The sequence below is a fragment of the Acomys minous genome (genome assembly GCF_964271855.1).
Source record: "Acomys minous genome assembly, chromosome: 5".
NCBI lineage: Eukaryota > Metazoa > Chordata > Mammalia > Rodentia > Muridae > Acomys > Acomys minous.
In genome coordinates this window covers 81,859,969-81,880,928 of record NC_140494.1, presented here as the reverse complement: position 1 = coordinate 81,880,928, position 20,960 = coordinate 81,859,969, and the positions used below count along the sequence as shown (strand labels likewise).

General features: G+C 40.4%; 2 protein-coding genes across 2 annotated transcripts in view; one reads left to right on the top strand and one right to left on the bottom strand.

Annotated features, from left to right (window-relative positions):
* The window catches only part of MBD3L1 (methyl-CpG binding domain protein 3 like 1), a 240,052-nt gene that overhangs the window by 135,529 nt on the left and 83,563 nt on the right, over nt 1-20,960 (bottom strand). The gene's annotated exons all lie outside the window — the stretch shown is intronic.
* MUC16 (mucin 16, cell surface associated) overlaps nt 1-20,960 on the top strand; it is a 168,871-nt gene that overhangs the window by 79,202 nt on the left and 68,709 nt on the right. The window contains exons 18-38 of the mRNA XM_084783450.1: nt 955-1,079; nt 1,273-1,340; nt 2,168-2,340; nt 2,975-3,010; nt 3,258-3,320; nt 5,220-5,344; nt 5,538-5,605; nt 5,708-5,915; nt 6,482-6,656; nt 7,292-7,327; nt 7,575-7,637; nt 10,368-10,492; nt 10,675-10,742; nt 11,758-11,930; nt 12,030-12,065; nt 13,315-13,371; nt 16,219-16,343; nt 16,559-16,626; nt 17,710-18,011; nt 18,245-18,369; nt 20,148-20,215. Coding sequence (XP_084639576.1) covers nt 955-1,079; nt 1,273-1,340; nt 2,168-2,340; nt 2,975-3,010; nt 3,258-3,320; nt 5,220-5,344; nt 5,538-5,605; nt 5,708-5,915; nt 6,482-6,656; nt 7,292-7,327; nt 7,575-7,637; nt 10,368-10,492; nt 10,675-10,742; nt 11,758-11,930; nt 12,030-12,065; nt 13,315-13,371; nt 16,219-16,343; nt 16,559-16,626; nt 17,710-18,011; nt 18,245-18,369; nt 20,148-20,215 — 2,287 coding nt within the window. The remainder of the gene's footprint in view (nt 1-954; nt 1,080-1,272; nt 1,341-2,167; nt 2,341-2,974; nt 3,011-3,257; nt 3,321-5,219; nt 5,345-5,537; nt 5,606-5,707; nt 5,916-6,481; nt 6,657-7,291; nt 7,328-7,574; nt 7,638-10,367; nt 10,493-10,674; nt 10,743-11,757; nt 11,931-12,029; nt 12,066-13,314; nt 13,372-16,218; nt 16,344-16,558; nt 16,627-17,709; nt 18,012-18,244; nt 18,370-20,147; nt 20,216-20,960) is intronic.

The window sequence follows — 20,960 nt, the reverse complement described above, 5'->3', positions numbered from 1 at the left end:
TAACATTTGTGTAATTCTTGATTGTGTCATGGTTTTGCTTGCTATCGGTAGTTTGTTATATATTTGTGTAATAATATAATGTATATGGAAAAATATAAAGTGTTAAAAGACTTTTATCACTCATTTTCTAAAGTCAGCATATATCAGTTACACAAAATAGTTACTTTCATTATTTCATAATATATCTTTCTCATATTCAACTTGCATTGTCTCTATTGTCATATCTCATTCGTCTCCTTTCTCTTCCCAATCAGTCTTTCTAATTTTACAAATTTTATATATTTTTTTAAAATCTATATTCTGTGGTAGGATAAAATGTGTGATATTTGCCTTTTTGAGAGGCTTATTTCACCTAGCATGATGCGGTATGGATCCACCAGCTTTGATTTTTTTTGCAAATGTCATAATTTTATTATTTTTATAGTGGGATAACATTCAGTTGTGTCTATATTCCACATTTACTGTTTCCATTCATCTGTTCAGGGCACAGGGACTCATCCTTTTGAATAGTGCCAGAATAAACATAGCTATGCAGGTGTCTGGTTTATATGATAGATTCATTTAGGCAGATTAAAAAGTATTCATTTTAATTTATGGATTGATTTTTAGAAATAAATCTATCATAAATTCTTATATTTTTTTCCATTTTTTATATGTTTCCTTCACTTAACTCTGATATTGAGCAAACATGTTTTGCTTCTGGTAACACAATGCCTAGTGCATGATAGAACTACAAGAAATATACTCCTTCCTCGAGGAAAAGAAGGAGTGAAGATGTTTCTGAAAAAGCATAGACTCCTCCCTTTTATTTTCCTTTTTCAAATCTTTAGTGATTTTCAAATTTTATCTAAGACAGCTATGTGATGCTAGTGGAAGAGTCAGTAGTTCTGGAAGACACCCAAGTTCACAGAGAAACCCACAGCTCAGTGTGCCTTTCTCCCACCCCCACTGCAGTGCCAGTCTCTCCTATGGTGCCTTTCACCATCAACTTCACCATCACTAACCTCAAGTATGAGGAGGGCATGCATCACCCTGGATCCCGGAAGTTCAATGTCACTGAGAGAATCCTGCAAAGACTGGTAAGAGCTTTGTGAGTAGGTGCAGAATTTCTCACAGATGTAACCTTCACCCATCCTGGCATAGGCCACACCCTTCAAGAAGGACACACCTACCTCAACCTAGTTCCACATAGTCCACCTTTGCTCACAGATGCTATCATACTCATCTCAGAAACAGTCTGTCTTACCTCAGCCTTCTCCCCTTTCCCCACAGCTCTGGTCTGTGTTCAATAAAACCAGTATCAGCCACCTTTATTCTAACTGCAGACTGACCTTGCTCAGGTAAGTCCTAACAAAAACCAACACAGATCCTCATTGTGTGCCAGACCCAAAGTGTGGGTGCCTTCCTTTCTTTTCTATGTACATTGCCCTTTTGTAAACCAGGAAGCACTGGATCGGGCACACAAGGGGTCCCCTAATCCTGTAACCTCCACTTCAGTTACCCCCACAGACTGCAGACCATCAGCATCAGGTTGTTGACCATTTCCTGCTCATCGATTCTGGACTCCCCCATTCCTTCTTTCCTTGTGAAATCAGACGGAATTTACTTAAAGCTATCACTCCTATCCTGAGAATGTTTTCTATTATATTGGTCTAGTATCATTTCTATCACTATGATAAAATACCCTTCCATGAAAGTAGGGAAGAAGTAGTTTATTTTAGTTCCAAATTGCTAGGTATAGTCCATAATATTTTTCAAGGAAGCCACATCAGCTAACGATTGAGACTGCCACATCACATCCACAGTCAATTGTACTCAGCTTGACTTCTCTGTTCTTACACAGTTCAAAAACAAGCAACACAGTCCATGTCAGAGACAGCACCTGCTGTAATTGCTAGGGGAACCTTCATGTGCATTTCAAATGCCTATCAAAACTTCTCCCTCTCTATCTGTCTCATATACACAGTATTTGAAGAGTGTTTTCCATGACATAAAGAGATGGCTACCCTTGTTATCTCTAATTATTGGTTATAATGTTTATGTCACCAAGGCAAATTCCTTGTTGGAATTTACTTTTTTTTTTTTTGAATAGTGGTTGGGAAAAAGATAAAAGAAAGAACAAACAGTAGGAGGCAGATCTATCTCAACTCTATTGATATTTACTCAGGCCAAAGAAGAATGGAACAGCCACCAGAGTGGATGCCATCTGCACATATCACCCTGACTCCAAAGGCCACAGATTGGACAGGGAACAGCTGTACTGGGAGCTGAGCAGGTTGACTAATGGTGTCACCAGACTGGATCCCTACACCCTAGACAGGGACAGCCTCTATGTCAATGGTAAGCCTCTGGAATATAGCTGAAATTTATTTAGATAGGCAGTATCTACTCTCTGGCTTTGGTCACCATCTATGCCTGGTTCTTCAAGGGTTTGTCTATGTATTCAATAGGCGGTGACCCAGGCTGGGATCTTATTTGATCCTCACTTTGAACAGACTTTACCATTATTTGATAGAAAATCCTTGATAACACTTTCTTCATCATATCCCAATCCATCATATATTCTTAAGTCTCTCTGGTACTTTAATCAGTTACTTTCATTATTGCAGAGACCTAACTGAAGCAACTTTGAGATAGGCTTCTTTTGTCTCATAGCTTTATAAGAGACAAACCATGATATATGGAATGTGTGGTGGTTCGAACAGTTCCTTCCATAGTAGGGTGAGATCATGGTTTTGCTTGTTACAGATCAAAAAGCACAGATTTTTAACCAGAACCCATGGTAGTATGTCTTCACAATTCAGCTATTGATGCTTTATTACCACCAGCTAGGTCCCATGACCCTAAGCCTCCCAAACGGTGCCACCATCTTGGAACCAAACACTAGGTCTGGTGAAGGCCATTTTACATTCAATCCGCAATACATTCGTCTCTCTTAACCCTGACCCTCTCTCACCCTCTGTTGTTACTGCAGGTTTCACAAACCAGAGCTCTGTGTTTACCACCAGCAGTGAGTATTTAACAGATGTGCCATGACTCTGCCTCCTACACCAAGCAAAGCAGGAGCTGACACCTCCTCAGGCATCCCATGTCCTTAGCCTGGAGCAAGGGATCTAGGAGGGCAGTTATTTACCTCCTTCTCTGCCCATATTTCCAAGGCAGTCCCAATTCAAGCTTTGCATGACAAATTATAAAAATACTGTCTCTTTCTGCAATGAGAGTCCCGGGCATTTTCACTTATGATGGTTTCTTCTTAGCTCCTTGGGCTACCACAGTAAACCTGGAAACCTCTGGGGTGTACTCTTTCCCCAGAACCACAGGTAAGTAGCTGTTTGTGGCACCTAAGTTAGAAAGAACATGAAAACTGTCAATCTGTTCTGAAGTATAGGATGTCATAGTAAATCTTCCCATTTCATCAACCAAAACCCTTATTGATAATGTTTATATCAATGGTGACTATGTTGATTTTGGTGATTGATAAGATGATAGTAACAATGGTGATGACAAAAGTGATGATGGTGATGATGGTGGCAACAAAGTGAAAAGATAAGATCTGACTTCAATACAGAATGCTATTCACTATTAAACTATAAGCCTCAGTAGTAGTATCTTATTTCCTCTTGAAATAAGGTTTACAAGTAAGAGAGGTATAAAGACACCATTACACAAATAAGAAAATGACAGAGAGAGTTTTCTACCTGATTAGTCACCCAATACTGTATGTTATGTTGGAGCATCTTCTTCAACTTTCTGTCCCAATACATCTGACAGACATATTTGTGAAGCAGAAACGGTTCAGGACTTGATTACCCTGTCTTGGCAGAATTTGGCCATTGACTCTGCCTGCATCCAAGTTTGCCCTTTCTTAGTCAGTATTCTGTATATGGCAGAAACAAAGAAATTTTGCCCAGTAGTTTGTTTGCCACATTTGAAGCTATCTCCATAAGGAGGTTCTTTGATGCTCATCATCCTCTTTGAGGTAGGCTGGGTGCTGCCAGGTATTAACCTTCTCGTATGGAAAACTACTAACCTGACCTCCTGGGTAGTACTCAGGTAATCAAGTTTATTCCTTCTCAAGTCTCTGATGGAGTTGAAGACCAGGTAGCTTAGTTTTACAATGAAGCTTAGTTGTTTAGGGGTTAAGATGTTTTTAGGTATAGATAGATGTTTTAAGTTGATAAGGACAAGATGTGAGGGAGATTGATTCATATTCAAAATTTTACACACACAAAGATAGGAAAGATGTTTTCTCCATGACTGTCATATACAAATAGCCAAAATACTAAGAATATAACATTTGTGTAATTCTTGATTGTGTCATGGTTTTGCTTGCTATCGGTAGTTTGTTATATATTTGTGTAATAATATAATGTATATGGAAAAATATAAAGTGTTAAAAGACTTTTATCACTCATTTTCTAAAGTCAGCATATATCAGTTACACAAAATACTTACTTTCATTATTTCATAATGTATGTTTCTCATATTCAACTTTCATTGTCTCTCCTGTCATATCTCACTCATCTCCTTTCTCTTCCCAAATAGTCTTTCTAATTTTATAAATTATATATTTTCTTTTAAAATCTATATTCTGTGGCAAGATAAAATATGTGATATTTGCCTTTTTGAGAGGCTTACTTCACCTAGCATGATGCAGTATGGTTCCCCCACCTTTGAATTTTTTGCAAGTGTCATAATTTCATTATTTTTATAGTCGGATAATATTCAGTTGTGTCTATATTCCACATTTACTGTTTCCATTCATCTGTTGAGGGCCAGAATAAACATAGCTATTCAGGTGTCTGTTATATATGATAGATTCATTTAGGCATACGAAAAGATATTCACTTTTAATTTATGGATTGATTTTTAGAAATAAATTTATCATATATTCTTGTATTTTTCCATTTTTGATAATAAGTTTCCTTCACTTAACTCTGATATTGAGCAAACATGTTTTGCTTCTGGTAACACAATGCCTAGTGCATGATAGAACTACAAGAAATATACTCCTTCCTCCAAGAAAAGAAGGAGTGAAGATGTTTCTGGAAAAGCATAGACTCCTCCCTTTCCTTTTCCTTTTTCAAATCTTTAGTGATTTTCAAATTTTATCTAAGACAGCTATGTGATGCTAGTGGAAGAGTCAGTAGTGCTGGAAGACACCCAAGTTTACAGAGAAACCCACAGCTCAGTGTGCCTTTCTCCCACCCCCACTATAGTGCCAGTCTCTCCTCTGGTGCCTTTCACCATCAACTTCACCATCACTAACCTCAAGTATGAGGAGGGCATGCGTCACCCTGGATCCCGGAAGTTCAATGTCACTGAGAGAATCCTGCAAAGACTGGTAAGAGCTCTGTGAGTAGGTGCAGAATTTCTCACAGATGTAACCATCACCCATCCTTGCTTAGGCCACGCCCTTCAAGAAGGCCATACCTACCTCAACCTAGTTCCACATAGTCCACCTTTGCTCACAGATGCTATCAAAATCATCGCAGAAACAGTCTGTCTTACCTCAGCCTTCTCCCCTTTCCCCACAGCTCTGGCCTTTGTTCAATAAAACCAGTATCAGCCTCCTTTATTCTAACTGCAGACTGACCTTGCTCAGGTAAGTCCTAACAAAAACCAACACAGATCGTCAGTGTGTGCCAGACCCAGAGTGTGGATGCCTTCCCTTCTTTTCTATGTACATTGTCCATGTGTAAACAAGGGAACACTGGATCGAGCACCCATGGAGTCCCCTAATCCTGCAACCTCCACTTCAGTTACCCCCACAGACTGCAGACGATCAGCATCAGGTTGTTGACCATTTCCTGCTCATCGATTCTGGACTGCCCCATTCATTCTTTCCTTATGAAATTAGAGGGAATTTACTTAAAGCTATCACTTCTATCCTGAGAATGTTTTCTCTTATATCGGTCTAGTATCATTTCTATCACTGCGATAAAATACCCTTCCATGAAAGTAGGGAAGAAGTAGTTTATTTTAGTTCCAAATTGCTAGGTCCAAACCATAATATATTTCAAAGAAGCCACATCAGCTAACAATTGAGACTGTCACATCACATCCACAGTCAGCAACAGAGAGAAATAAAAACAGGAAAATTCTCCCAAATGTACTCAGCTTGACTTCTCTGTTCCTACACAGTTCAAAAACAGGCAACAGAGTCCATGTCAGAGAAAGCACCTGCTGCAATTGCTAAGGGAACCTTCATGTGCATTTCAAATGCCTATCAAAACTTCTCCCTCTCTATCTGTCTCAGACACACAGTATTTACAGAGTCTTTTTCCATGACATACAGAGATGGCTATCCTTGTTATCTCTAATTATTGGTTATGGTGTTCATGTCCCCAAAGCAACTTCCTTGTTGGAATTTCCTTTTTGTTTTTGTTTTTGTTTTTTTTTGAATAGTGGTTGGGAAAAAGATAAAAGAAAGAACAAACAGTAGGAGGCAGATCTATCTCAACTCTATTGATATTTACTCAGGCCAAAGAAGAATGGAACAGCCACCAGAGTGGATGCCATCTGCACATATCACCCTGACTCCAAAGGCCACAGATTGGACAGGGAACAGCTGTACTGGGAGCTGAGCAGGTTGACTAATGGTGTCACCAGACTGGATCCCTACACCCTAGACAGGGACAGCCTCTATGTCAATGGTAAGCCTCTGGAATATAGCTGAAATTTCCTTAGATAGGCAGTATCTACTCTGTAGCTTTGGTCACCATCCCTGCCTGGCTCTTCAAGGATTTGGCTATGTATTCAATAGGCGCTGACTCAGGCTGGGATCTTATTTGATCCTCATCTTTGAACAGACTTTACCCTTATTTGATAGAAAATCCTTGATAACACTTTCTTCATCATATCCCAATCCATCATATATTCTTAAGTCTCTCTGGTACTTTAATCAGTTATTTTTGTTATTGCACAGACCTGACTGAAGCAACTTCAAGATAGGCTTATTTTGTCTCATAGTTTTATAAGAGACTAACCATCATATAGGGAATATGTAGTGGTTGGAACAGTTCCTTTCATAGTAGTGCAAGCTCATGGTTTTGCTTATTACAGATCAAAAAGCACAGATTTTAAACCAGAACCCATGGTAGTATGTCTTTACAATTCAGCTATTGATGCTTTATTACCACCAGCTAGGTCCCATGACCCTAAGCCTCCCAAATAGTGCCACCATCTTGGAACCAAACACTAGGTCTGGTGAAGGCCATTTTACATTCAATCCGCAATACATTCGTCTCTCTTAACCCTGACCCTCTCTCACCCTCTGTTGTTACTGCAGGTTTCACAAACCAGAGCTCTGTGTTTACCACCAGCAGTGAGTATTCAACAGATGTGCCATGACTCTGCCTCCTACACCAAGCAAAGCAGGAGCTGACACCTCCTCAAGCATCCCATGTTCTTAGCGTGGAGCAAGGGATCTGGGAGGGCAGTTATTTACCTCCTTCTCTGCCCATATTTCCAAGGCAGTCCCAATTCAAGCTTTGCATGACAAATTATAAAAATACTGTCTCTTTCTGCAATGAGAGTCCCGGGCATTTTCACTTATGATGGTTTCTTCTTAGCTCCTTGGGCTACCACAGTAAACCTGGGGACCTCTGGGGTGTACTCTTTCCCCAGAACCACAGGTAAGTAGCTGTTTGTGGCACCTAAGTTAGAAGGAACATGAAAACTGTCAATGTGTTCTGAAATATAGGATGTCATAGTAAATCTACCCATTTCATCACCAAAACCCTTATTGAGCAGCTAATCAGTTCCAGACACTGGGAACTATATCAGGACACACACACATGCACACACACACACACAAACAGAGCTCTTCCCTTATAATTTATATTTTTATAAACTGTGGTGATGTTGATATTGGTGTTTATAATGTTGATAGTGATAGTGTTATTGATAGTGTTGATGGAAGTGATCATGATTATGGTAATGATTATTGTGATAGTAAAGTATTAATAATTTTGATAGTGATGATGTGATGTTGTATGCTAGTGATGGCCATGATGAAGGGGTTTTTGATGATCAAAATGATAGCTGCAATGATGATATGGGGATACTGATGATAGGGTTAATGATAGTGAAGATAGTTTTGGATGATAGTGATGATGATGATACTGATTACGATGATATGATGATGGTGATGGTGTTATTGGTAGTTATGTTAATGATGGTGGTGATGATCCTATTAATGGTGGTGGTATTGATGATAATGATGATAGTGGGAGTGAATGTGAATGATGGTGGTAGTGATGAAGCTAATGATGGTAGTGGTTTGAAGGACAGAGATGATGGCATTGGTAGTTATATTATTGATAATTGTGTTGATGAGGATAATAATAGTAATGGTGGTCATAGTAGGATAACCATGTTGAGGTTAATAGGAATAATAATGATTGTAAGGATGATGATGGTGATGAAAATGAGGATGATAATTATAATTGTACTGCTGGTGTTGGTGGTGTTGGTGGTAGTGTTAGTAGTGGTTGTGGTAGTTATGGGGAAGGCTTTTATTCTGGTGATTATGTTGATTATAGTAATGATATTGACATTGTTTATGGCAATGGTGACTATGTTGATTATGGTGATGTGTAATGATATGATTGACAAGATGATAGTAACAATCATGATGGCAAAAGTGATGATGGTGGCAACAAAGTGAAAAGATAAGATCTGATTTCAATACAGAATGCTATTCATTATTAAACTATGAGCCTAACTAGTAGTATTTTATATCATTTTGAAATAAGGTTTACAAGTAAGAGAGGTATAAAAACACTTTTATCCAAATAAGAAAATGACAGAGAGAGATTTATACCTGAATAGTCACCCAATACTCTATATTATGTTGGAGCATCTTCTTGAGCCTTCTGTCCCACTATATCTGACAGACATATTTGTGAGGCAGAAACGGTTGAGGACTTGCTTACCCTGTCTTAACAGAGTTTGGCCATTGACTCTGCCTGCATCCATGTTTGCCCTTTCTTAGTCAGTATTCTGTATATGGCAGAAACAAAGAAATTTTGCCCAGTAGTTTGTTTGCCACATTTGAAGCTATCTCCATAAGGAGGTTCTTTGATGCTCATCATCCTCTTTGAGGTAGGCTGGGTGCTGCCAGGTATTAACCTTCTCATTTGGAAATCTACTAACCTGAACTCCTGGGTAGTACTCAGGTAATCAAGTTTATTCTTTCTCAAGTCTCTGATGGAGTTGAAGACCAGGTAGCTTAGTTTTACAATGAAGCTTAGTTGTTTAGGGGTTAAGATGTTTTTAGGTGTAGATAGATGTTTTAAGTTGATAATGACAAGATGTGATGGAGATTGATTTATATTCAAATTTTTACACACACAAAGATAGGAAAGATGTTTTCTCCATGACTGCCATATACAAATAGCCAAAATACTAAGAATATAACATTTATATAATTCTTGATTGTGTCATGGTTCTGCTTGCTATAGATAGTTTGTTATATACATGTGTAATAATATAATGTATATGGAAACATATAAATGTTAAAAAAACCTTTTATCACTCATTTTCTAAAGTCAGCATATATCAGTTACACAAAATACTTTCATTATTTCATAATGTATCTTTCTCATATTCATATTTCATTGTCTCTCCTGTCATATGTTCCTTGTCTCCATTCTCTTCCCAAATAATCTTTCTAATTTAATAAATTTTACATTTTATTTTAAAATCTATATTCTGTGACAAGATAAAATGTGTGATATCTGCCATTTTGAGTGGCTTACTTCACTTAGCATGATGCTGTATTGTTCCACCTGTTTTGTTTTTTGCAAATACCATAATGTCATTATTTTTATAGTCGGATAATATTCAGTTGTAGCTATATTCCACAGTTACTGTTTCCATTCCTCTGTTGAGGGCACAGGGACTCATTCTTTTAATACTGGTGGAATAAGCATAGCTATGCAGGTGTCTGGTATATATGATAGATTCACTTAGGCAGATCAAAGAATACTCACTTTTAATTTATGGATTGATTTTTAGAAATAAATCTATTATAAATTCTTGTATTTTTTCCATTTTGTATAAGTTTACTTCACTTAACTCTGATATTGAGCAAACATGTTTTGCTTCTAGTAAGACAATACCTAACGCATGATAGAACTACAAGAAATATACTCCTTCCTCCAAGAAAAGAAGGAGTGAAGATGTTTCTGGAAAAGCATAGACTCCTCCCTTTCCTTTTCCTTTTTCAAATCTTTAGTGATTTTCAAATTTTATCTAAGACAGCTATGTGATGCTAGTGGAAGAGTCAGTAGTGCTGGAAGACACCCAAGTTCACAGAGAAACCCACAGCTCAGTGTGCCTTTCTCCCACCTCCACTGTAGTGCCAGTCTCTCCTCTGGTGCCTTTCACCATCAACTTCACCATCACTAACCTCAAGTATGAGGAGGGCATGCGTCACCCTGGATCCCGGAAGTTCAATGCCACTGAGAGAATCCTACAAAGACTGGTAAGAGCTCTGTGAGTAGGTGCAGAATTTCTCACAGATGTAACCTTCACCCATCCTGGCTTAGGCCACGCCCTTTAAGAAGGCCACACCTACCTCAACCTAGTCCACCTTTGCTCACAGATGCTATCAAAATCATCTCAGAAACAGTCTGTCTTACCTCAGCCTTCTCCCTTTCCCCACAGCTCTGGCCTGTGTTCAATAAAACCAGTATCAGCCTCCTCTATTCTAACTGCAGACTGACCTTTCTCAGGTAAGTCCTAACAAAAACCAACCACAGTTCCTCAGTGTGTGCCAGACCCAAAGTGTGGGTGCCTTCCCTTCTTTGTTCCTGTATGTACATTGCCCCTGTGTAAACCAGGAAGCACTGGATCCAGGATCCTAGAGGTCCTCTAATCCTGCAACCTCCACTTCAGTTACCCCCACAGACTGCAGACCATTGAGAGGTTGTTGATCATTTCCTGCTCATCTATTTTGAACTGCCAACTTCATTCCTTCATGTGGGATTATATAAATTTTTTTTGGAACTTTAAATTTTGTTCCTAAAATTTCCTTTATGGTATTGTTCTATTATCATTTCTATCACTGTGATAAAAATACCCTGACCAAAAGAATGTAGGGAACAAGTGGTTTATTTTAGTTCAAAACATAATTATTTTCAGGGATGTCACAGCAGCTAATGATTGAGACTGTCACATCACACACAGACACAGTCAAAAACAGAGAGAAATAAAAGCAAGGATGCGCTCTCATTTATATGCAGCTTGGCTTCGCTGTTCCTACACTGTTCAGGATCGCTTGGGTAGGATATGGTGCTGACCACAATGAGCTAAGTCCTCCCATGTTACCTACCTTCATTAACATTATTCCTCACAGAAGTGACCACAGGTTGAATCAATATAAATAACCCCTCATTGAAACTCTCTTTACTGGTGATTAAAGTTGTCAGTTAAAGCTAACAAACATAGGCTTTACTTTCTTTTCCTTTTGCTTTAATTCATAAATCCACATCTGTCTTACATATCTTATGAAGTCCCCATTCCTCATACCATGAGAATATAGATTAGTGTCTTGAATTTAAAAAAAAAACTTTATTCCAGGTTAAGAGACTCCTGGATGTCAGGACATTCAGAGAATCTCAGCCTGATGAATCAGCTCTCTACACATCATTGCCTCTCCCTGGCTCCTTCCTCTCCTACAACATCATTTTAAGATTCTTCCTAGGCGATCTCTTTATTATCATTCCTCTCATTTTTTTTTCTCCTCAGGTCTGAGAAAGATGGAGCAGCCACAGGGGTAGATGCCATCTGCACTCACCATCCAGACCCAACTGGACCTGGGCTGGACAAGGAGCGGGTATTCTGGGAATTGAGCAAGCTGACCAATGGTGTCACTCAGCTGGGCCCTTACACCTTAGACAATAGCAGTCTGTGCATCAATGGTGAGCAGTGGCCCTCTGTGCTCTAGTGCAGAGCATGCATACTCCCCGCAACCTACTTTCCTCGCCCACTCCATTCTCACTCTTACATTTTCTCTTCAGGTTATACACATAAGATCCTGTCTGTCTCATCTACAAGTGAGTATTCTGGGGCCCATTACATCACTCCAATGCTGTTAGGCCGTGCCCTGTGAAAGAAGAAGAAATAAAAGCCCATCACCTATATTCAGTTCCTGAAGCCCATCTCCAACTGGGGATGCAAAGAAACATATGCCCTAAACCCTAAGTCTGGCTAGAGGTGTATCATGCTCAGACAGGAGTTTGGTCCCTAGCACCCATGTACAAAAGCAGGCATCATTTGCAATCCTAGCTCTAAAAGGAGTAGACAGGAAGATCTTTGGGATTTAGTGGTCAGTCAGCCTAGTTGAATTGAGGATTGACAGGTCCTAGGACTTTGGAAGGGCAGTAAGGGAGTGGGCTAGGAGCTGAGCAAATTGAGTAATAACTTCACTCATCTGGAACTGAAACTTCACTTATACCTTGGGCTTAAAACACAAAGTGCAGAGTGCCTGAGGCGAATAATGCCAGAGAGGCTAGAGAGATGGCTCAGAAGTTCAGAGCACTAGATGTACTTCCAGAGGACTGGGTTCTCTTCCAAGTGCCTACATGATGCCTCACAATCATCTATAAGTACAGTTCCAAGGATCAGATGCCTGTTTCTGGCTTCCCTAAGCACCAGGCATGCATACGGTGCATAGACATTCATGTAGACAAAACAATAATAAAACATAAAATTACAATCTGTTGCTTGAGACTTTTCCTGAAGAAATAGGACACACAAATATCTATTCCAGATAGGGAATCAATGACATCCCAAAGTAGCAATTTCACTACATCCAACTTGGGTAACTAGGGGGATTATTAGGATAATTCACTGGAGCAGGGATGACTCAAAGACAGCTTCCTCACCCATAGCCACCGTAATATGAGTGACACCTCACAAGGGCTTCATCCTTAGAACTCTCTACTTGACAGTCAGGTAGCTCACCAGGTCAGATAGTCTGTTCTAGGCAGCTTATCTTGTCAAGGTGTTTTCCACTACAGGTTTCTCAATGCTTCTGTAATCTTGGGCCCTCCTAGTTTTAGCTTTCCCAGACATGTAAAGTCTGTTTATCTTGTAAGTCTCATGATCCTCTCCCTCTCCTTCACAGAATGACTCTTTCAATTCAGAGGAAATTGCTAAATGGCACAAGCCTACTTCACCTATAGTGTGTGATAGATAGAGACTTAGAAGAAGAAAAATAACCCCAGCTTCTGTGTTCTCTTTCTGATGTCTCTAAGCTAATGGCGTTTCTACTCTAAATCATCTGACAAATTATCTCCACAGCCTCTGTGATAACCACTGCTTCTACGAGAATGACAAGCCACTCCCTCAATCCTACAGGTAGGAATTCTCTCTGAAGATGTGTTCAGTCATTCTAGAATCTTTAGAATAAGGAGAAGGGGGTGGTGGTGGTGGTGGAAGAAGTTACATGTTCCATAGGAGCCCAAGGTTGACTCTTCATGACTGTCACAGTTTTTTTCCAAGTCACCTTCACTCTTATATAGTCCCTGGCACTCAGAATCTCTGATATGTGTTTCTGAAACTTATCTGTGGCCACTGACTTCCAAATTATTTCCCAGCCCTTAGAAGGATATGAACAAGTAGAGCTGTTGGCTGAGACTAGATATCTAGTGTGCAGTAACTGCTGTGCTACTAACAATCTCAGCAAATGTTCAAATTCTTAGTTTATCAACTGAACAATTCACCTACAGTTTGCTTAAAGGACTCCTGTTATTGAATAAATAAGTGGTTATTCTGGATAATTGCTTTTTGTTTGTTGGTTTTTGCTTTTTCAAGACAAGAGTTTCTCTGTGTAGCTTTGGCTATTCTAGACTTGCTTTGTAAACCAGGATGGCTTCGAACTCACAATGATCTGCCTGCCTCTGTCTCCCCAAGTCCTGGGATCACAGACATGTGTCACTATACCAAGTTCTGGAAAATTCTTATTGACCACATTCCTTAACATAAATGTATACCAGGTCCTTTAGTATGTGTAAAAACCATAGTCATATTCTTCCATCAAACTTTTAAAGAAGATTTGATTTCCCTTAAATTGATAAGCCACAATGAGTCAGTCATCTATCAATGAATCCTACATTTTCAGGTGTTTATTTCCACCCAATTGGCAATGTTTTTATTGTGAGAACTGTGGAAATTTTCAGGTTCCTGGGTATGTTCAGTAGGTAAAAGCTATAAACCTGAGTTCAATCCTTGGGCCCCACATGGTAAAAGGAGAAAAGAAATTCCCACAAATGGTCCTATGACCTCCATGTGCACATGCTCACACAAATGTGTATATATCTACCCAACACATCATTCTTTAAAGCTAAAATATTTAAGTTGAAAAAGTATCAGTAAATTTCAAAATAGGGCAAGGAAAGCCCACCTGTTACCCTTTGGAATTTAATCTCTGCTGATGACTTCTCCTAGATCTATATCATATGTTGATGTAAGTGACCACCCCATCCCCCATTGCATGGCTATGCTAATTTATCATGATTCAAAATCAAAAGCCTTGGCTATAGATATAGTTTAGCTGATAAACTGCTGGCCTAACATTCCTGAAACCGTAAGTTACACCTCCAACAGCACTTAAACTGGGTATCCTGGCAGATGCCTGTAAATATAGGACTTGGACAATAGAGGCAGGATGATCAGAAAAGGCTGTCATCCTTTTCTGCTGAGCTAGTTGGAGAATGGCATAGGCTGTATGAGACCTTTTCAGAAAAAAATTGTAGGATTTATGTAAATATAGTATTGAAATACAGTGCTTGAAGAATGTTGCCAATAATATAAAGGTAATTAGAAACTAACACAATAGCACACATTCACATGTGTTAAAAGAAAAAGCAATTTATAAATACTACAATAAAAAAATAAATACTACAATAGAATGTCCGGTATTGAAATTGAACTTGGTTTCTGAGATTTGGGCAAAGTATTTACCATCACATTGGCTCAAGATTTTTTATTTACATTCATTGATTGTAAAATGTGTGTGTGTGTGTGTGTGTGTGTGTGTGTGTGTGTGTGTGTTTGTGTGTGTGTGTTGCATCACTATAAACATGTGGGAGTCAGAAGACAACTTGAAGCCATCGTTTCTGTCCTTCTACCATGCTGACTTCAGGGATAGAACTCAACTCATCAGGCTTGTCAGCAAGCAGTTTAACCCACTAAGCCAATTTTGCCAGTCCTCATTGTCTCAGGATTTGAGTTTGTGAAATGGGCATCATTATAACTACTTAACCGACAATAACAAATCCACAGCACGTAAAGCTCTTTAAATAAAATCTCACACATGAGTAACCAACATATATGTTTCCTAAGAATAAGAATAAAAATAATAATAAAGGCTGGTGTAATAGCTGAGTTCTAAAGTGATTTCCTCACAAGCTTGAGGATCAGAGTTCAGTTTCCCAGGATCCATGTTGGGAGGAGGGAGAAAGAGAATAAAATAATGATAGAGAAAAAATAAGGGGAGAGATGAGGGAAGGAAGAAAAGGATAAATGGAAGGTCATATACTTATAATCCTAGCTCATGGGAGATGGATCTCTGAGGATCACTGAAACTCACTGGACATTCAGTCTAGCCTACCTGATGAGTACTTGGCCAATGAAAGACCCTGTCTCAAAAAAGCAACCTGGCCAGCTTCAGAAGAACAACAGCCTAGTTGTCTTCTGCCTTCCACATGTATGCACTCCTACATGCAATGTCCCAAACACATGAGCACATGCACAAACATCTGTTTACATACATGTGGAAACACATTTGTGCATGTGTACTCAATCACAGATATATAGATGTATGCAAAAACATACAGATGCATACACATATACACACATACACACACTCATGCATGTGCATACATACATACCCAACAGATACATATAATCAATGCCAGAGAGCACATTTTGTTTAAACAAAAACTTAGAAAGGAGAATGTCCTAGAAAGTCAGCTATATTTCCTTTATGGCTGATGGTTTATTTACCAGTCTAAAGTAACTCTATCCATCCCTGGTACTTATCAAATGAGGTTGATGTTTGATTCTTCTCTATGAGGAAACTGCCCACTTTTGAAAACACCCTTTCTAAGTAATAGAAGAAGCCCCAACTCTAGTTCAGAGAGAAAAACTAAGTTAAATAACTTCAGAGCATGTGTCTTCCACATCCCTCCCCTCCTCCTGCAGTAGCAGGTGCTGTGCTGATGTCTTTTACCATCAACTTCACTGTCACTAATCTGGAGTATGTGGAGGACATGGGTCACCCTGCATCCAGGAAGTTCAACACCACTGAGAGGATCCTACAGAGACTGGTGAGATATCCACTCCAGTGTGCACTGGCACACACACACACACACAAATGAGAGCTGCACTCACCAACTCATGTCATGACTAGGAACAGGGCCCCAGATCCTTCACACATAGCTCATAAATGAAGGCCTCACACTGATAGCGACTTGCTCTTCTCACTGAAGCCCCACCCCTAAATCCTCAGCATAATTTTCATTCCTCTCCTTTTTCTCCACAGCTCAGGGCATTGTTCAGTAAAACCAGTGTCGGCTCCCTGTACTCTGGATGCAGACTGACCTTTCTCAGGTAAGATCTTATAGTAATAGGCTAGGGGCTACAGAGATAGTTCACTCAATAAAGTGCTTGCTGCCCAAACATCAGGACCTGAGTTCAATCCCCAGCACACTCCAAGAAACAAACAAACAAACAAAGCCATCAGTCATGATGACGTGTGCTTGCAAACCCAGCACTAGAGAAGTAGATGTTTGAAGGTCCTGGAGATCAGCCTAGCCAAATCAGTGAGTCTCAGGTCGCACAGTGAGAGAGACCTGTCTCAAAAGCAACACAAACAAGAAAACAAAACAACAACAACACTTTGACTTCTATCTGCATATATAAGCATAGGACACATAAAGATGCACGAGTGCATGCACGCACATGCACACACACACACACACACACACACACACACACACACACACACACACACACCACAAGAATGGTAGATCAGTCTTTCCTGAGGTATTTTTAGGTTCTAGGCCAGTTTGGTCAGCTTGCCTTCTGTGTTCTCAACACTGGGGAACTTAGGACACATTATCTCTGGTACCACATTACATATCACCTCCTGATCCTACCATTTGTCCCCAGCTGTTCCCATAGCCTCCAACCCCCACAGAATCCTAATACTCAGGTATTATTAGTTCTTTTATTTTCTTTGACTTAGGAATTGTAGGGTGAGGTTTATAGTTCTGTGCATAGAACTTCTATTAAGACAATGTGTTTTTCCATTTGGTATAACTCCCAATGCTTGTCTTCATCTATTGTAAATATGATCCCTCTAGGCACTGTGACATGAAGTTGTAAGTTTGAGCCTTGCATTACATTTAATATTTTCACTCCATGTCTGCTCAAGGCTGATGAATTTCAGACCCAGACAACCAAGCCTATTTAACATATGAAAGCAGACCTGACCACCAGGTTTCCCCAGCATCCCCTAGCACCTAACTGTTACAGAGTATGGCTGGCATAACTCATCCTCCACCTTAAAGTTTCCAGCCCAGAGCCTTGGCTTCTCTTCCACCAGAGGCTCTTCCCTATATAATCTAGACACATCTGGATCCTTCTCTAGGTAATCCATTTAATATCAGTCCCCCTGACTGCTTTCTCCAGGTCGGAGAACAATGGAACAGCCACAGGCGTGGATGCCATCTGCACCTATCACCCCAATACTTCTAATCAAGTGCTGGACCGAAAGCATGTGTACTGGGAGCTGAAACGACTGAACAATGGCACCATGCATCTAGGGCCCTACACCCTTGACCAGAACAGTCTCTATGTCAATGGTGAGATGTATTTTAGAGCCATAGTGCTTTCCCCCAACACCCCTACTTTCTCGATCCAACTGTATTTCCACTGTTTTTTCATTGTCTATGTAGGGTATACACAGCAGACTCTGGCCACCACCCAAAGCAGTGAGTATTCTGAGTCTTTGTTATTCTTTACTCTGAGCTCACAATTGATCCTGCTTGGAGAGGTTACCTTTTTATGTTATTTTTTTTTTTTGTTTCTGTTTTAAATATGGGAGAAACATCTTGAATTGTTGCTCTAGGTGTGAATACATGGGTCCTGGTGATATGAGTCCTAAGCCCTAAATCTAGTTCCAGTATTGACCCATGACTTAACTTCTCTCCTAATCTACTTGCAGCCTCAAGCTCTGTTCTGCTGCTGTGCACTCTTAACTTCACCATCACCAACCTACCCTACATTAAGGACATGTGGATGCCAGGATCTACCAAGTTCAACAATGTAGAAAAAGTCCTGCAGCTTCTGGTGAGACTTCTGTCTACCTCCTTCCATCACTTTTGGTCCTGCTATCTCAATTCAGCCATACAGGTCACATGATTGCCCCGCTTACCCACTAGAGCCCCATCCGCTTCTCTTTCTTGTTTTACCTACCATCACCCACCCACATCCCTTGTGCCACACCCATCAGTGCCCTGCCTACCTATTGCCTCACCTGCTCCCTCCAGCCATACTTCCTCCATTGCCTGGCTCACTGGTGCCATATTCACCCACTACAGCTTTGTCTTCTTGGCCCATCCACTGGTGCCTCCTCTACCTCATCCAACACAGCCCACTTGTCTCTAGGTCTGTCATTGATGGTTAGCCCACCCACTCAGTCCATACCCACGTCTCTCTATTGCTACACATGGAGTATTTTATAATACTCAATGATTATCCACCTAACTTTTCCAGCTCTTCTTGTCTCTTCTTGCCGTATCAACAGATTACCCCCACCTACTACCCACCTATTCACTAAATCCCTACAAACCACCTCCCTGTCTTGTTCTGCCTTTTGTTTCCATTTATACTTCTCCTGTGACACTCGACTGTGCTCTGCCCACTCCTTCCAAGCCAACTTCTTTCTCTTGCCTTTCCCTCTGGTGACCTGCGGATCTCTGTTACCCTACCCACTGTTGCCCCATACACCTATTCCATCATCTCATCTTCTGCTTGCCCCATCCACTAACTATGTTCCCACCTATAACACCCCCCCCTCACTTCTCTTACCCCAGGTATTGATGCTCACTCGCATTCTGGTGTCTACCTACCTGTTCCAGGTCCTACCACACCTCTCTTACCACACTCACTTATTCCTCGTTCATTAATTCAAGCCTGGTTTACAGAGTGAGTCCAGGACAGCCAAGACTACACAGAGAATCCCTGTCTCAATTAAAAACAACTACAACAAAAACAAAAAACAAAAAACAAAACAAAACAACAACAACAAACCAAAAGACTTGCTCACCTCCTTTTCCCCACCCCTTCACTAAATCCCTATTAAAACCCCCATCTTGCCATGCTTACTAGTTCCTAACACACCTGTCTTGCTGTAGTTTGTCTCACTTAATTTTTCCAGCCTTGACTACTTTTCTCTAGATTCACCAACTTATGGCCTGACTACCCACTCTATTCCCACTTACCTCTCATGCCATTACCATTGGTGAACTACTCACATCCCTTGACCTGTCCACAATTGTAGGTTCTATCCACCTACTCCAGCCATCCCAGTGTCCTGATTCCCAACCCATTCATTACCCCCGCCCTTAATCTAAGACTGCCTATGTATCCCTCTTCTCCTTCGTTCTGGTGTCGGCCAGCATCTATCATATCACATCAGCACTGGGCCCAACCATCCCAAACCTTCCTACTTTTTTCTTGCTACACCCACTGGTCCTCCTTCCATCTCCCTTATCCTCATTTATTCCAATCTTGCCACACTCACTGAAGGTCCACCAACACACTCTAACCCTATCTACTTTACATTTGTCCAACCTTCCTAGTAAAACCCTGCCTACTTACTTTTACTGCCCTGCCCTACCCACATTTTTATTTTAATACTCATGAGTGCCCTTGCTACAAATTCTAGCTAGTCTACATCTCTACTGCCTCTCTCAGACATCCTGTTGACACACATCTCCTCCTGACACACCTACTGTTGCCACAACCAACCGACCACCCTTCATAGCATCACACTTCTCTCTTGTCCCCTCCCCCTTTCCCGTCTCAGACTATATAGTTAATTGAACTCTATCTCTTCTTCACAGCTCAAACCTTTGTTCCAAAATACCAGTGTTGGCCAACTGTATTCTGGTTGCAGACTGACCTCACTCAGGTGAGATGGATAAAAAAGACCACCCATGAAGACATGGTTGAGTTTCTATATTTATTTCTCTATGGTTAGGCCTTCCTTTTGTTCTCAGCCTTTTTGCAACCCCTGGGTTAGGCCTGTTTCTATTCTTTCTCATTCTTCTGAACTTCAGTCTCTCATGTAGTTTGTGTTAGTTTCTGCCACTGAAACACGCCTTGAAACAAAAGGCCTTGAAATAATCAACTTACAAAGAGAACGTGTTTTTGTTTGAAAAAGCCAGTCTTACAAAAATTAGTATCTGAGCATGGCCTTGAACTTGTGATTTTCTTCCCTTCACCTCTGGAATGCTGGTATTGCAGATGTGTGCTACCAGGCCCACCATATGTGGTACTAGATGGATGGTACCCTGAGTCTTGTTAACACTAGGCCAACACTCTATCAACTGAGCTATATCACAATCCTAAGAGAAAAGTTCAATTTTTACTACAGATTCAGAGGCACCTCTATCAACAATCAGATGGATCCTTGCTTTTGGTTTGTTGGGGGGGGCAGCAGAGCTAAACTGACTAAATCCAGATGAAAACCAAAAGGAGACCTATAGTTTTCTTTCTTTTTTTTTATTAATTTATTCTTGTTACATCTCAATGGTTATCCCATCCCTTGTATCCTCCCATTCTTCCCTCCCTCCCATTTTCCCCTTATTCCCCTTCCCTATGACTGTTCCTGAGGGGGATTACCTCCCCCTGTATATGTTCATAGGGTATCAAGT